General features: G+C 56.8%; 2 protein-coding genes across 6 annotated transcripts in view; both read right to left on the bottom strand.

Moving 5' to 3' along the window:
• LOC308051224 (uncharacterized protein) overlaps nt 1–4,266 on the bottom strand; it is a gene marked incomplete at both ends in the record, with an annotated part of 36,098 nt that extends 31,832 nt beyond the window's left edge. The window contains one exon of the mRNA XM_080361578.1: nt 4,251–4,266. Within this exon, the coding sequence (XP_080217704.1) occupies nt 4,251–4,266 (16 nt within the window). The remainder of the gene's footprint in view (nt 1–4,250) is intronic.
• Nucleotides 4,267–5,949: 1,683 nt separating this feature from the next.
• On the bottom strand, nt 5,950–16,109 carry RABGGTA (Rab geranylgeranyltransferase subunit alpha). Of its 5 annotated transcripts, XR_013923453.1 has the most exons (19): nt 16,068–16,109; nt 15,898–15,952; nt 15,010–15,111; nt 14,763–14,887; nt 13,808–13,959; nt 11,855–12,052; nt 10,373–10,456; nt 10,207–10,289; nt 10,028–10,120; nt 9,519–9,615; nt 9,395–9,446; nt 9,223–9,311; nt 8,694–8,782; nt 8,499–8,624; nt 8,225–8,338; nt 7,820–7,907; nt 7,264–7,667; nt 6,236–6,523; nt 5,950–6,168 (listed from the first exon to the last, which is right to left on the bottom strand). XR_013923453.1 is itself a non-coding variant. In XM_080361584.1 (17 exons), exons 2-17 carry the CDS (start codon nt 15,898–15,900, stop codon nt 7,519–7,521), a joined length of 1,644 nt encoding a protein of 547 aa, XP_080217710.1. In that variant the 5' UTR covers nt 15,901–15,952; nt 16,068–16,109; the 3' UTR covers nt 6,983–7,518. The 5 variants fall into 5 exon arrangements, 1 of the variants encoding a protein (XP_080217710.1); XR_013923452.1 differs by having other exon boundaries at nt 5,950–6,523; XR_013923454.1 differs by lacking the exon at nt 8,499–8,624 and having other exon boundaries at nt 5,950–6,523.
• Nucleotides 16,110–16,155: the final 46 nt, after the last annotated feature.

The following is a 16,155-nucleotide window of genomic DNA, read 5'->3' as shown; positions in this document are numbered from 1 at the left end:
TCCTAACCCGAACTGTAATACCAACCCTAGTCCTAACCCTAACCGGAACCCTAACCCAAACTCAAACCCTAACCCTAACCGGAACCTGACTCTGACCGTAACGCTGGCCATAACCCTAACATATGTTTAACCATAAGCCTAAACCTCACCATAGCCGTAACCTAAGCCTAACCCTAACGCTAAGTCTAATACTAAACCAAATCTAATCCTAACCCTACATGTAATCGTAACCCTAGCCCAAACCCTAAACCTAAACCTAATCCTAGCCGGAACCCTAGCCCTAACCTGACCCTGACCCTGACCATAACGCTGACCAGAACCCTAACATATGTTTAACCATAAGCCTAAACCTCTCCATAGCCGTAACCTAAGCCTAACCCTAACACTAAGTCTAATGCTAAACCATCTCTAATCCTAACCCTAACTGTAATCCTAACCCTAACCCTAACCCTAAACGTAACCCTAGCCGGAACCCTAGCCCTAACCTGACCCTGACCCTGACCATAACGCTGAGCAGAACCCTAACATATGTTTAACCATAAGCCTAAACCTCACCATAGCCGTAACCTAAGCCTAACGCCAATGCTAAGTCTAATGCTAATCCAACTCTAATCCTAACCCGAACTGTAATCCCAACCCTAACCCTAACCCTAACCGGAACCGTAACCCTAACCGGAACCTGACTCTGACCATAACGTTGGCCATAACGCTAACATATGTTTAACCATAGGCCTGAACCTAACCATAGCCGTAACCTAAGCCTAACCCTAACGCTATGTCTAATGCTAAACCAACACTAATCCTAACCCTACTTGTAATCCAAACCCTAGCCCAAACCCTAACCCTAAACCTAACCCTAGCCGGAACCCTAGTCCTAACCTGACCCTGACCCTGACCATAATGCTGACCAGAACCCTAACATATGTTTAACCATAAGCCTAAACCTCTCCATAGCTGTAAGCTAAGACTAACCTTAACGCTAAGTCTAAAGCTAAACCAACTCTAAACCTAACCCTAACTGTAATCCTAACCCTAGCCCTAAACCTAACCATACCCCGGACCCTGACCATAACCCTGACCCTAACCCAAATGTAATTTTAACCATAACCCTAAACCTAAAACTAACCCTAATGCTAAGTCTAACCCTAAAACAACGCGAATCCTAACCCTAAGCCTAACCCTAACCCTAAACGTAACCCTAATCCTAACCCTAACCCGAACCCTAACCCTAATCGGAAACTCACTCTGACCATAACGCTGGCCATAACCCTAACATATGTTTAACCACAAGCCTAAACCTCACCATAGCCGTAACCTAAGCCTAACCCTAACGCTAAGTCTAATGCTAAACCAACTCTAATCCTAACCCGAACTGTAATCCTAACCCTAGCCCTAATCCTAACCCTAAACCTAACCCTAGCTAGAACCCTAGCGTTAACCTGACCCTGACCCTGACCATAACGTTGGCCAGAACTCTAACATATGTTTTACCATAAGCCTAAACCTCACCATAGCCGTAACCTAAACCTAACCCTAACGCTAAGTCTAATGCTAAACCAACTCTAATCCTAATCCAAACTGTAATCCCAACCCTAACCCTAACCCTAACCGCAACTCTAACCCTAACCGTAACCTGACTCTGACCATAACGCTGGCCATAACGCTAACATATGTTTAACCATAAGCCTAAACCACACCATAGCCATAACCTAAGCTTAACCCTAACGCTAAGTCCAATGCTAAACAAACTCTAATCCTAACCCGAACTGTAATCCCAACCCTAACCCTAACCCTAAACGGAACCCTAACCCTAACCAGAACCTGACTCTGACCGTAACGCTGGCCATAACCCTAACATATGTTTAACCATAAGCCTAAACCTCACCATAGCCATAACCTAGGCCTAACCCTAACGTTAAGTCTAATGTTAAACCAACTCTAATCCTAACCCAAACTGTAATCCCAACCCTAATTCTAACCCTAAACGTAACCCTAACCCTAACCGTAACCTGACTCTGACCGTAACGTTGGCCATTACCCTAACATATGTTTAACCATAAGCCTAAATCTCACCATAGCCGTAACCTAAGCCTAACCCTAATGCTAAGTCTAATGCTAAACCATCTCTAATCCTAACTCGAACTGTAATCCTAACCCTAACCCTAAACGTAACCCTAGCCGGAACCCTAGCCCTAACCTGACCCTGACCCTGACCATAACGCTGACCAGAACCCTAACATATGTTTAACCATAAGCCTAAACCTGACCATAGCCGTAACTTAAGCCTAACACCAACGCTAAGTCTAATGCTAATCCAACTCTAATCCTAACCCGAACTGTAATCTCAACCCTAACCCTAACCCTAACCGTAAACTGACTCTGACCGTAACGCTGACCAGAACCCTAACATACGCTTAACCATAAGCCTAAACCTCACCAAAGCCGTAATCTAAGCCTAGCCCTAACGCTAAGTCTAATGCTAAACCAACTCTAATCCTAACCCAAACTGTAATCCCAAGCCTAACCCTAACCCTAATCGGAACCCTAACCCTAACCGTAACCTGACTCTGACCGTAAGGCTGGCCATAATCCTTACATATGTTTAACCATAAGCCTAAACCTCACCATAGCGGTAACCTAAGCCTAAACCTAACGCTAAGTCTAATACTAAACCAACTCTAATCCTAACCCTAACTGTAATCGTAACCCTAGCCCAAACCCTAACCCTAAACCTAACCCTAGCCGGAACCCTAGCCCTAACCTGACCCTGACCCTGACCATAACGCTGGCCAGAATTCTAACATATGTTTAACCATAAGCCTAAACCTCACCATAGCCGTAACCTAAGCCTAACCTTAATGCTAAGTCTAATGCTAAACCAACTCTAATCCTAACCCTAACTGTAATCCTAACCCTAGTCCTAACCCTAACCCTAAACCTAACCCTAGCCGGAACCCTAGCCCTAACCTGACCCTGACTCTGACCATAACGCTGACCAGAACCCTAACATATGTTTAACCATAAGCCTAAACCTCACCATAGCCGTAACCTAAGCCTAACCCTAACGCTAAGTCTAATGCTAAACCATCTCTAATCCTATCCCTAACTGTAATCCTAACCCTCACCCTATAACCTAACTCTAACCCTAAACCTAACCCTAGTCGGAACCCTAGTCCTAACCTGACCCTTACCCTGACCATAACGCTGACCAGAACCCTAACATATGTTTAACCATAAGCCTAAACCTCACCAAAGCTGTAACCTAAGCCTAGCCCTAACGCTAAGTCTATTGCTAAACCAACTCTAATCCTAACTCGAACTGTAATCCCAGCCCTAACCCAAACCCTAATCGGAATCGTAACCCTAACGGGAACCTGACTCTGACCATAACGCTGGCCATAACCCTAACATATGTTTAACCATAAGCCTGAACCTAACCATAGACGTAACCTAAGCCTAACCCTAACGCTAAGTCTAATGCTAAACCAACTCTAATCCTAACCCGAACTGTAATCCTAACCCTAGTCCTAACCCTAACCCTACCCCGGACCCTGACCATAACCCTGACCCTAACCCAAACGTAATTTTAACCATAACCCTAAACCTAAACCTAACCCTAACCTAGGCCTAACCCTAATGCTAAGTCTAACCCTAAAACAACGCGAATCCTACCCCTAAGCCTAACCCTAAACCTAAACGTAAGCCTAACCCGAACCCTAGCCCTAACCCGAACTCTAACACTGACCATGACCCTGATCGAAACGCTGGCCAGAACCCTAATATATGTTTAACCATAAGCCTAAACCTCACCATAGCCGTAACCTAAGCCTAACCCTAACGCTAAGTCTAATGCTAAACCAACTCTAATCCTAACCCGAACTGTAATCCTAACCCTAACCCGAAACCTAACTGTAAAGTGAACCCAAACCCTAACCTAACCTGACCATTACCACAACCCTAACATATATTTAACCATAAGACTAAACCTCACCGTAGCCGTAACCTAAGCCTAACCCTAACGCTAAGTCTATCGCTAAACCAATTCTAATCCTAACCCTAACTGTAATCCTAACCCTAAACCTAACCCTCACCCTAACCCTGGGGACCCCGAGGTGGGGGGTAGACCTGGGGGTCCTGGTGGGTGGGTAGACCTGGGGGTCCTAGGGGGGTTTTGGGCACCTGCACTTAGCTTTCAGAGGGCCAAGGGACCGAATCCATCTTCAAGAGACGAAAACGCCGCATGCGCGAACCGCCGTCTTCCTGCATCGCCGGGTTCACAGAATCACAGAATCAACTGGGTTGGAAAAGACCTCAGAGATCATCGAGTCCAACCCTTGGTCCAACTCTAGTCTGTTTACTAGATCATGGCACTAAGTGCCATGTCCAACCTCACTTTAAAAACCTTCAGGGACGGTGAGTCCAGCACCTCCCTGGGCAGCCGTTCCAATGCCTGACCACTCTCTCTGTAAAGAATTTCTTCCTCATATCCAGCCTAAATTTCCCCTGGCAGAGTTTAAGCCCATGTCCCCTTGTCCTATTGCTGATGCCTGGGAGAAGAGACCAATCCCCACCTGGCTATAACTTCCCTTCAGATAGTTCTAGAGAGTGATGAGGTCACCTCTGAGCCTCCTCTTCTCCAGACTAAACAAGCCCAGCTCCCTCAGCCTCTCCCCATAGGTCTTGTGCTCAAGTCCCTTCACCAGTCGTGTTGCTCTTCTCTGGACCCACTCCAGCACTTCAATGTCTTTCCTGAACTGAGGGGCCCAGAACTGAACACAGTACTCCAGGTGTGGCCTCACCAATGCAGAGTACAGGGGAAGGATCACTGCCCTTGTCCTGCTGACCACGCTATTTTTGATACAGGACAGGATTCCATTGGCCTTCTTGGCCACCTGGGCACACTGTTGGCTCATGTTGAGCTTCCTGTCAATTAGTACCCCCAGGTCCCTTTCTGCCTGACTGCTCTCCAGCCACTCTGTTCCTCTTCAGCGTCTACGGGAACATGAGAAAACACACGCTCGCTAAGCCGTGCCGGCACACGGCGTCGTGGGGTAAACGCCGACCCCTTCCGCAACACCCACCTCCTGCTAAGTTCCACGGCGTTCCGTCCGGCGCGTCGTGCCGCGGCCACCGACCCCCATCGCTCGTGACGCCTAAGACGGCGAGAAGCAAAAGAACTGCAGCGCCTGGAACGAGTCGCCGGCCCCACGCTCCTCCTCACCGCAAACGCTCCTCCCAGTCCAAAGGGCCCATGAAGCGCCTGCGAAGCGAGAAGGAAACACTGAACCCAGTCAGCGGGCAATACCGGGCTCCTCCACGCCCTCCGCCGCCTCACCTTCTCGGCTGCCGGCCCGCCTGCGCCTTCGCCCCTCGCAGCTCGTCTGCGGCACCGGTAAAACCAGAGGCACGCGCTCGGACGCCGCCCGAAAGCGCAGCCTGCCCGCGCACGGTCCCATCTCGCCCTCCCTTACCTGGGCCGCCCGTCCAGCCGGCCGCCCTTGCTTTCGCCTGCCACGCTGTTGACCACGAAGACATTCAGCTACCGCCTCTAAAACACAACCAAAGGACGCTCAGACCTGCACCAGCAACACGGGACCTGAAACCAGCGCCCCTTCAGCTTCATCACAGTGAACTTTGTACCTTTGGCTCATTATGTTGAATTGACTGCGACCCAACCTACCAAAACGACCAAAACCAGATTAGCGCCCCTTTTGCTGTAAATCTTCGTTATCTTGTCTCCTCAAGTTTACAGCTGGTGCAGTAGAACTTCTTATCTTGGCATTCAATGGGGTTCTGTTCTTCTCAACATAAAGCTCTAAACTAAGCATTTCTTGCGTGGCTAAGCCTTAAAGAGTTAGTTCGTTAGCAGGCACCCATTATATGTTTAGTTAACTGGCGCGGTTGAGACGGACAAACAACATGGACAAGATGAAAGGAATAGATGCCATTTATTGCTACAAGTGCATTTTCATACAATTCGACCAGTTCATGTGTCTTTTCACTCTTGGTTACAAGTTACAGCACTAACTAATAAATCCTGCAAGAATCCGTCTCTAAAATACCGTAGATCAACTATGACAGTCGTAAGTCACAGAGACTCCTCGTTTTCTCTCTGACTCTCACAACAGTAATAAGTAAGTCCCGGAGGATGGAAAACACCAGGATCGGCTGGGAACGACAACAAAGGTAGGTCAAAGAAGGTAAATGGGGGCTCTCGGGGCAATGGAATGCTTACCTGTTGATAGGGACAGATTCACATCTTGCGAGAGGGGCAACAAGAAACAGGTGACCAAGAAACTGACCAACGGTGTATAACATCCCATTCACGTGAATACTTCATACAAAAGTGGGAGATCACGAGGATCTTGTCCTCTTGGCCCTTTTTGGTTCCTTCTGCTTATGGCGACATTAGGAGAGGACCTTGCTAGTCATCCCTGTGAACTGATGCCTAGTGAGAGACTGAATCCAGCTCCGGTTGGCTGCAGAGTCCAGTCCAGGACTTCGGGTGCCTGCCCTGCAGTTGCTGAGACATTCAAGATTGGTTTTGTATATTCTGTATGATTTTCTCTGTTCTTATTAGTAGTATTAGTAAAACATGGAGGAGTGTGGGACGAGAGCGCGGCGGGGACGGGAGGAGCGCGGCGGGGACGAGAGCGGAGCGGGGACGGGAGCGGCGGCGGGGACGGGAGGAGCGCGGCGGGGACGGGAGGAGCGCGGCGGGGACGGGAGGAGCGCGGCGGGGACGGGAGGAGCGCGGCGGGGACGGGAGCGGCGGCGGGGACGGGAGGAGCGCGGCGGGGACGGGAGGAGCGCGGCGGGGACGGGAGGAGCGCGGCGGGGACGGGAGGAGCGCGGCGGGGACGGGAGCGGCGGCGGGGACGGGAGGAGCGCGGCGGGGACGGGAGGAGCGCGGCGGGGACGGGAGGAGCGCGGCGGGGACGGGAGGAGCGCGGCGGGGACGGGAGGAGCGCGGCGGGGACGAGAGCGCGGCGGGGACGGGAGGAGCGCGGCGGGGACGAGAGCGGAGCGGGGACGGGAGGAGCGCGGCGGGGACGGGAGGAGCGCGGCGGGGACGGGAGTGGGGCGGCGGGGATGGGAGGACACAAAATCCTCCTTGGGGCATGCGCAGTACAGAACACTCAACGCCCGCCCCTAAAGCAACCTGATAGGTGGGGAGAGTGGTGACTGACTGCATAGGCAGCCAACCAGCGCTCCGCCCCTCACCCCCCCACGGCATCTGATTGGCCCGCTCTGCATCCTCACCTGTACGGCGGATCCTTGGGGGAAAAACGTGCCCGTTCCGAGCTCCAAAACACCAGTGAAAGCCCCAAACCAACCCAAAACCACCCCCCAGGCTCTGCGGGTCCCTCCTGTCCCCGCCCATCACCATATTGCCCCAAACTGCCCCAAAAACCACGATTCTGGGCTCTCTCTGGTGACGTCACTTTATTTACTGCCCTCCCCACTTTAAGGCGGGCTGCGGGGCAGTGGGCGGAGTCTCCGAGAGGCGCCGACCAATCAGGCGAGAGCGACGGTGACCTGTGGGAGGAGCTCGGCCAGGCGGGCGGAGCTCTCGGGGGCGGCGGCCAAGGGCGTGCCGGCCAATCGGATGCGGCGCAGCTGGGGGCAGGCGGCCAATGGGGTGAGGGCGGAGGCATCGGTGATCGCTGGGGGTGGAGTCAAGGGGAGGAGCCAATCAGAGCCCGACCCAGCGCCCTCAGTTCACCCCAGACCCCCTAAATCTTGTCCCATTGACCCCCAGTGACCCCCAGTGACCCCCAGTGACCCCAGTGACCCCCAGTGACCCCTTTGTTCTCACGGTTTCCACAGAGATCCAGCTCCTCCAGGCGGGGGAGGGGCGGGAACCCCCAAAGGGTCGTGACCTCGTTGAGTGACAGGTCCAGAACCTGTAGAGGATGGACAGCCGGACGCCTGGGTCCCCCAGAACTCCTGGGTCCCCCCCTGCACTATTAACCCATTGGGGCACTCCTGGGTCCCTCGGGGCACTCCTGGGTCCCTCCTGAACTCCTGGGTCCCCCCCAGAACTCCTGGGTCCCTCCCAGAACTCCTGGGTCTCCCCTGAACTCCTGGGTCCCCCCCTGAACTCCTGGGTCCCCCCAGAACTCCTGGGTCCCTCCCGAACTCCTGGGTCCCCCCTGAACTCCTAGGTCCCTTATTTTGGGGCACTCCTGGGTCCCCCCCGGACGCCTGGGTCCCCACTCACCCTCAGCCTCCTCAGCGCCCCCACGTTTTTGGGGATCCCCCGCAGACGGTTCCTGCTCAGATCCAGCTCCGTCACCGGCCCCGCCCACTCCAGCAGAGGAAGTGACGTCAGCACCTGGGGGCGGGGACACAGTGTGGGGGGCGGGGCCTCGAGGTGACCCACCCCCCAAATTCCAGCCCCTCCCACCCCCTGCAACACCCCCCGGACTCCTGGGTCCCCCCCAGAACTCCTGGGTCCCCCCCAACCCCTTCCCCCCCAAGCCCCGCCCCCTTACCTTCCTAGGGAGGCGGAGCTCACAGGCCCCGCCCCCCTGCGCAAGCTCCGCCCCCAGCAGCCCCAGCGCCACCTCGGCCCGCGACCGCAGGTCATTGGTGAATCCGCCCCGCAGTGGATCCGCCTCCTGGGGGCGGGGCCGAGTCAGGACACGCCCCTTGAGAGACCCCGCCCCCTCCCCATAGGCCACGCCCACCTGTAGGTCCCGCAGCATCGATTGGATCTCGGGGCCGTTTCGCGGCGCGTCCAGCGCCCCCAGGAGAAGGGACAGGGTCAGCAGGCAACCTGGGGACCCAGGCGTTCGGGAGGGACCAAGGAGTTCTGGGGGACCCAGGAGTGCCCCAGGGACCCAGGAGTTCAGGGGGGACCCAGGAGTGCCCCGAGGGACCCAGGAGTGCCCCAAGGGACCTAGGAGTTCAGGAGGGACCCAGGAGTTCTAGCGGGGACCCAGGAGTGCCCCAAGGGATCCAAGGAGTTCAGGAGGGACCCAGGAGTTCAGGAGGGACCCAGGAGTGCCCCGAGGGACCCAGGAGTGCCCTGAGGGACCCAGGAGTTCAGGGGGGGACCCAGGAGTGCCCCAAAGGACCCAGGAGTTTGGGAGGGACGCAGGAGTGCCCCAAAGAACCCAGGCATTCGGGAGGGACCCAGGAGTGCCCCAGGGGACCCAGGAGTTCGGGAGGGACCCAGGAGTGCCCCAAGGGACCCAGGAGTGCCCCAGGTCTCACCCCGGCTCTTCGGCTCCAGCTCCAGCAGCTCCCGGCAGGTTCCAACCACTTCCTGGAGCAGCTCCGGGTCGGCCACGCCCACTTCCGGCCTGCGGGGGAGGAGCAAGACTCAGCAGGGGGCGGGGCTTGGGTTAAAGGAGGCGGGGCTTAAAGGGAGGGGCACGTGGCTCACCAGAAGAGATCCCGCGATGCAATTGGCTCCTGCCACCACGCCTCAGTTTCACCTTATAAGGAAAAGGGGGCAGGGTTAGAAAGGGGTGGGGCTTAAAGGGGCAGGGCAAGGGGGGGGGTCTCACCTGGGCGGAGCTTCAGCTGCCGGGGGGCGGGGTCTGGAGCCCACGTGACCAGGATGTGGGAAGGGGGCGGAGCCAGAGAGGGGGGCAGGTCAAAGAGCTGGGGGTGCGTCAAGGAACCCAAGCATTCGGGAGGGACCCAGGAGTTCCCCAAGGGACCCAGGAGTGCCCCGAGGGACCCAGGAGTGCCCCAAGGAACCCAGGAGTTCAGGGGGGACCCAGGAGTGCCCCAAGGGACCCAGGAGTTCGGGAGGAACCCAAGAGTGCCCCAAGGAACCCAGGAGTTCAGGGGGGACCCAGGAAGTTCAAGAGGGACCCAGGAGTGCCCCAAGGGACCCAGGAGTTCGGGAGGAACCCAGGAGTGCCCCAAGGGACCCAGGAGTTCAGGGGGGACCCAGGAGTGCCCCAAGGGACCCAGGAAGTTCAGGGGGGACCCAGGAAGTTCAGGAGGGACCCGGGCATCCGGAAGGGACCCAGGCGTTCGGGAGGGACCCAGGCGTCCGGGAGGATACCCATGTGTGGCTGGGGCGTGGCCGCCCCTCCCCCGATCGCCACGCCCCTTCCTGGGCGGAGCCGTCCAGTGTCAACGTCAGCTCCTCCCCTACCTGTGGGGAAACAAGACAATGAGGGACCCAAGACTGTCCCAAGGGACCCAGGAGTGCCCCAAGGGACCCAGGCGTCCGGGACTCACCCAGAGGGGTCGCGAGAAGGTCACGGCCACGGTTGCGTCCTCCAGGTTCACGTGGACCCAGATGATCCTCGGGGGGGCGGGGCCTGTTGGGAGAGGGACCCAGGCGTCCGGGAGGGACCCAGGAGTTCCGGAGGGACCCAGGCGTCCGAGAGGGACCCAGGCGTACCCCGCGAGAGCAGGCAGCGCAGGTAGACCCAGGCGCTCTGGTCGTTGGGGTCGGTGAAAACGGCGTTCTGCACCAATTCCAGCTCTGCGGAGAAAAGGGGACCCAGGCGTCCGGGAGGGACCCAGGCGTCCGGGAGGGACCCAGGAGTGCCCCAAAACGGGGGCGCCGGGTATCTGGGAGGACACAAAACCCCCTAAAATCCCCTTAAAAACACCCTGAAAAAGGGACCCAGGCATCTGGGGGGGACCCAGGCATCCGGGGGGACCCAGGAGTGCCTCAAAATGGGGGAGCCGGGTATCTGGGAGGACACAAAACCCCCTAAAATCCCCTTATAAAAACACCCTGAAAAAGGGACCCAGGCGTCCGGGGGGGACCCAGGAGTGCCCCAAAATAGGGGAGCCGGGTATCTGGGAAGACTCTAAAATCCCCTTAAAAACCCCCTGAAAAAGGGACCCAGGAGTCCGGGAGGGACCCAGGAGTGCCCCAAAATGGGGGAGCTGGGTATCTGGGAGGACACAAAACCCCCTAAAATACCCCTGAACAAGGGACCCAGGCGTCCGGGAGGGACCCAGGCGTGCCCCAAAATAGGGGAGCCGGGTATCTAGGAGGACACAAAACCCCCTAAAATCTCCATATAAAAAAGGGACCCAGGCGTCCGGGAGGGACCCAGGCGTGCCCCAAAATAGGGGAGCCGGGTATCTAGGAGGACACAAAACCCCCTAAAATCTCTTTATAAAAAGGGACCCAGGCGTCCGGGAGGGACCCAGGAGTGCCCCAAAATCTCCTTATAAAAAAGGGACCCAGGCGTCCGGGAGGGACCCAGGAGTGCCCCAAAATGGGGGAGCCGGGTATCTGGGAGATACACAAAACCCCCTAAAATCCCCTTATAAAAAAGGGACCCAGGCGTCCGGGAGGGACCCAGGAGTGCCCCAAAATAGGGGACCCATGTATCTGGCAAGACACAAAACCCCCTAAAATCTCCATATAAAAAAGGGACCCAGGCGTCCGGGAGGGACTCAGGAGTGCCCCAAAATCTTCTTATAAAAAAGGGACCCAGGCGTCCAGGAGGGACCCAGGAGTGCCCTAAAATAGGGGAGCCGGCTATCTAGGAGAACACAAAACCCCCTAAAATCTCCTTATAAAAAAGGGACCCAGGCGTCCGGGAGGGACCCAGGAGTGCCCCAAAATAGGGGACCCGGTATCTGGGAGGACACAAAACCCCCTAAAATCTCCATATAAAAAAGGGACCCAGGCGTCCGGGAGGGACCCAGGCGTGCCCCAAAATAGGGGAGCCGGGTATCTGGGAGAACACAAAACCCCCTAAAATAAACGCTGAAAAAAGGGACCCAGGCGTCCGGGAGGGACCCAGGCGTGCCCCAAAATAGGGGAGCCGGGTATCTAGGAGGACACAAAACTCCCTAAAATCTCCTTGTAAAAAAGGGACCCAGGCGTCCGGGAGGGACCCAGGCGTCCGGGACTCACCGTGCCGCAGGCGCTCGGGGGGGACGGCCCCGCCCCCTGCCCGTCCCGGGGACCCAGGCGTCCGGCGCAGGACGCGCAGCCGATGGTTCCAGGCCGAGAAGTTGGAGAAGTCGCGTCCCAGTAACGTCCCAGTGAATCCCAGTTCGGCCTCGGGGTCGGGATCGGCCTCCAGCGCCCACCGGTGCTCCCAGGCGTGGACTGCGGCACCAGTACAAACCAGTGTGGACCAGTGACCCCCCAGAGGCTCCTTTCCCCCAGCCCAATAACCCCCAGTACAAACCAGTATGGACCAGTGACCCCCCAGAGGCTCCTTTCCCTCATCCCAATAACCCCCAGTACAAACCAGTATGGACCAGTGACCCCCCAGAGGCTCCTTTTCCCCAGCCCAATAACCCCCAGTATAAACCAGTATGGACCAGTGACCCCCCGAGGCTCCTTTCCCCATCCCAATAACCCCCAGTACAAACCAGTATGGACCAGTGACCCCCCAGAGGCTCCTTTCCCCATCCCAATAACCCCCAGTACAAACCAGTATGGACCAGTGACCCCCCAGAGGCTCCTTTCCCCATCCCAATAACCCCCAGTACACACCAGTATGGACCAGTGACACCCCAGAGGCTCCTTTCCCCCATCCCAATAACCCCCAGTACACACCAGTATGGACCAGTGACCCCCCAGAGGCTCCTTTCCCCATCCCAATAACCCCCAGTACAAACCAGTATGGACCAGTGACACCCCAGAGGCTCCTTTCCCCATCCCAATAACCCCCAGTACACACCAGTATGGACCAGTGACCCCCCAGAGGCTCCTTTCCCCATCCCAATAACCCCCAGTACAAACCAGTATGGACCAGTGACCCCCCAGAGGCTCCTTTCCCCATCCCAATAACCCCCAGTACACACCAGTATGGACCAGTGACCCCCCAGAGGCTCCTTTCCCCATCCCAATAACCCCCAGTACAAACCAGTATGGACCAGTGACACCCCAGAGGCTCCTTTCCCCATCCCAATAACCCCCAGTACACACCAGTATGGACCAGTGACCCCCCAGAGGCTCCTTTCCCCATCCCAATAACCCCCAGTACAAACCAGTATGGACCAGTGACACCCCAGAGGCTCCTTTCCCCATCCCAATAACCCCCAGTACAAACCAGTAAGGTTTGTCAGCCCCAAACCCGTTCCCAGTATAAACCAGTAAGAGCTGGTGAGCCCTAGAGGCACCTTTATGTCGTTCCAGTAACTCCCAGTATAAACCAGTATAACCCAGTATCTCTAAATGATCCTAAATCCTTAATCCTAAATCCTCCTTAATTGCCTTCCAGTCCTTCCCATTGACCCCATTGACCCATTGATCCCCATTGATCCCCATTGACCCCCATTACACCCATTGACCCCACTGACCCCCATTGACCCCCATTGATCCCCACTGACCCCCATCGACCCCCATTGAACCCATTGACCCCCATTGACCCCCATTAAACCTATTGACTCCCATTGATTCCCATTGACCCCACTGACCCCCATTGACCCCACTGACCCCCACTGACCGCCATTGACACCCATTGATCCTCACTGACCCCCATTGAACCCACTGACCCCCATTGATTCCCATTGACCCCACTGACCCCCATTGACCCCCATTGAACCCATTGACCCCCATTGAACCCCATTAAACCTATTGACTCCCATTGATTCCCATTGACCCCACTGACCCCCATTGACCCCACTGACCCCCATTGACACCCATTGACCCCCACTGATTCCCATTGACCCCATTAAACCCACTGACCCCCATTGAACCCATTGACCCCTATTGATTCCCATTGACCCCATTGACTCCCATTGATTCCCATTGACCCTCATTGACCCCCATTGACCCCCACTGACCCCCTCAGTGCCTCCCGGCTCCCTCCCAGTACAACCCAGTACAACCCAGTCCCAGCCGCGCACTCACAGTTCCGGGGGTCGCTGTCCAGCATCCCGGTGCTGATCGCCGGCGCTTTCGCGTCCGTCTGTCCCAGGACCCACCCCCGGTGCTGCCAACACCCGTAGGACTTGGGGCTGCGGGACAGGCAGGCGGACACGAACCGCAGCTCCTCCTCCTGCCTGCCCACAGCAAACCAGTACGAACCAGTATGCACCAGTATGAACCAGTATGCACCAGTACGGGCCACTATAAACCCATACAGACCCACAGGAACCAATACGAACCAGTATGGGCTAATACACGCCCCCATTGACCCAGGACCCCAAACCCCCTCCCAGTAGCACCCCAATAACCCCCAGTAACCCCCAGTGGCTCCCAGTTGCCTCCCAGTATTCCCCAGTTCTTCCCAGGGACCCCAAACCCCGTCCCAGTAACATCCCAGTCCCTCCCAGTTCATCCCAGTTGCCTTAGATCTCACAGTCCCGCCCATTGACCCCCATTGACGCCCATTGATCCCTATCAACTCCCATTCATCCCCATTGACCCCCACTGACCCCCATTGATCCCCATTGACGCCCATTGATCCCCTTTGACTCCCATTGACCCCCATTGACCCCCATTGATCCCCACTTACTCCCATTGATCCCCATTCACCCCCATTGATTCCCATTGACCCCCATTGATCCCCGTTGACGCCCATTGATCCCCTTTGACTCCCATTGATCCCCATTGATCCCCACTTACTCCCATTGATCCCCATTCACCCTCATTGACCCCCATTGATCCCCACTGATCCCCATTGACCCCACTGACCCCCCATTGACGCCCATTGATCCCCATCGACTCCCATTCATCTCCATTGACCCCCATTGACTCCCATTGATCCCCATTGACCTCCAGTGATCCCCATTCACCCCCATTGACCCCACTGACCCCCATTGACCCCCATTGACCCCCAGTCCCCCCCGTCCCCCATTCTCACCAGTGCTGCCCCAGTGTCCCCAGCAGGCGGCGCCGCAGGCTCCAGGCTGTTCCCGTCTCCGGATTGGCCGCCAGGATGGACCCCGTGACCTCCAGCAAATCAGCATCCAGCTCCTCGCGTGACCTCTGACGGGGGCAAGGGCAGGGGTCACCGGGGTCACGCGCACATAGGGAGAACTGGGATAGATTGAGGGGTCACCGGGATGAACTGGGCTCAGGGTCAGGTCAGAGGTCAAGGTCAAGGTCACCTTGTCCTTCAGGGCAGCCATGTTGTCCAGGAAGAGGCGGAGCTTCTGCTGGCGCTTCAGCAAATGGGAGGCGTCTGGGGGGCGGAGCTTGAGCCGGCCGTGCTGCAAGGGATTGTGGGACATGGGACTGGGATCAACTGGGATGAACTGGGAGGGTTATTGGGACAAACTGGGACCAACTAGGGGGGACTGGGAGGGATCTATGGGGCACTGGGAAGGACTGGGAGGCACTGGGGGTTACTGGGAGGGGGTTTGGGGTCACTGGGATGAACTGGGACGGTCTATGGGGCACTGGGATGTTACTGGGGTGATACTGGGAGACAATGGGAGTTACTGGGAGGGGGGGTTGGGGTCACTGGGATGAACTGGGACGGTCTATGGGGCACTGGGATGTTACTGGGGTGATACTGGGAGACACTGGGAGTTACTGGGAGGGGTTTGGGGGTCACTGGGATGAACTGGGAGACACTGAGAGTTACTGGGAGGGGGTTTGGGGTCACTGGGATGAACTGGGACGGGTCTATGGGGCACTGAGATGTTATTGGGGTGATACTGGGAACCATTAAGAGACACTGGGAGTTACTGGGAAGGGATTTGGGGTCACTGAGATGAACTGGGACGGTCTATGGGGCACTGGGATGTTACTGGGGTGATACTGGGAGACACTGGGGGTTACTGGGAGGGAGTTTGGGGTCACTGGGATGAACTGGGAGACACTGGGAGTTACTGGGAGGGGGTTTGGGGTCACTGGGACGAACTGGGAGGGGGTCTGGGGTCACTGGGAGTTACTGGGAGGGGGTTTGGGGTCACTGGGATGAAATGGGAGGGGGTCTGGGGTCACTGGGACGAACTGGGACGGTCTATGGGCACTGGGAGGTTCTTACTCACCATGGCAGCGGCGCCTCGTCCGGGAGGTTTTGGCGGGGGGCGGCGAATCCGGAGCCTGCGGGACGGACACCGGGAATGAGCGGGACCCAGGAGTGCGGGAGGGACCCAGGAGTGCGGGGGGATCCCGCCCAGCCCCCCCAAACAAAACCCGCGTTAAACGGGGAACGAACGTGAAGCGGCGGCTGCCGGACGCTCCTCAGTAAACGGGGAACCGGAACCAACATGGCGGCGCCTCGGTATATCCCACAATGCACCGCG

The sequence above is a fragment of the Nesoenas mayeri genome (genome assembly GCF_963082525.1).
Source record: "Nesoenas mayeri genome assembly, chromosome: 34".
NCBI classification, from domain to species: domain Eukaryota; kingdom Metazoa; phylum Chordata; class Aves; order Columbiformes; family Columbidae; genus Nesoenas; species Nesoenas mayeri.
Note: the sequence above shows the minus strand (reverse complement) of the source record. Positions and strands in the feature narration are given on the sequence as shown.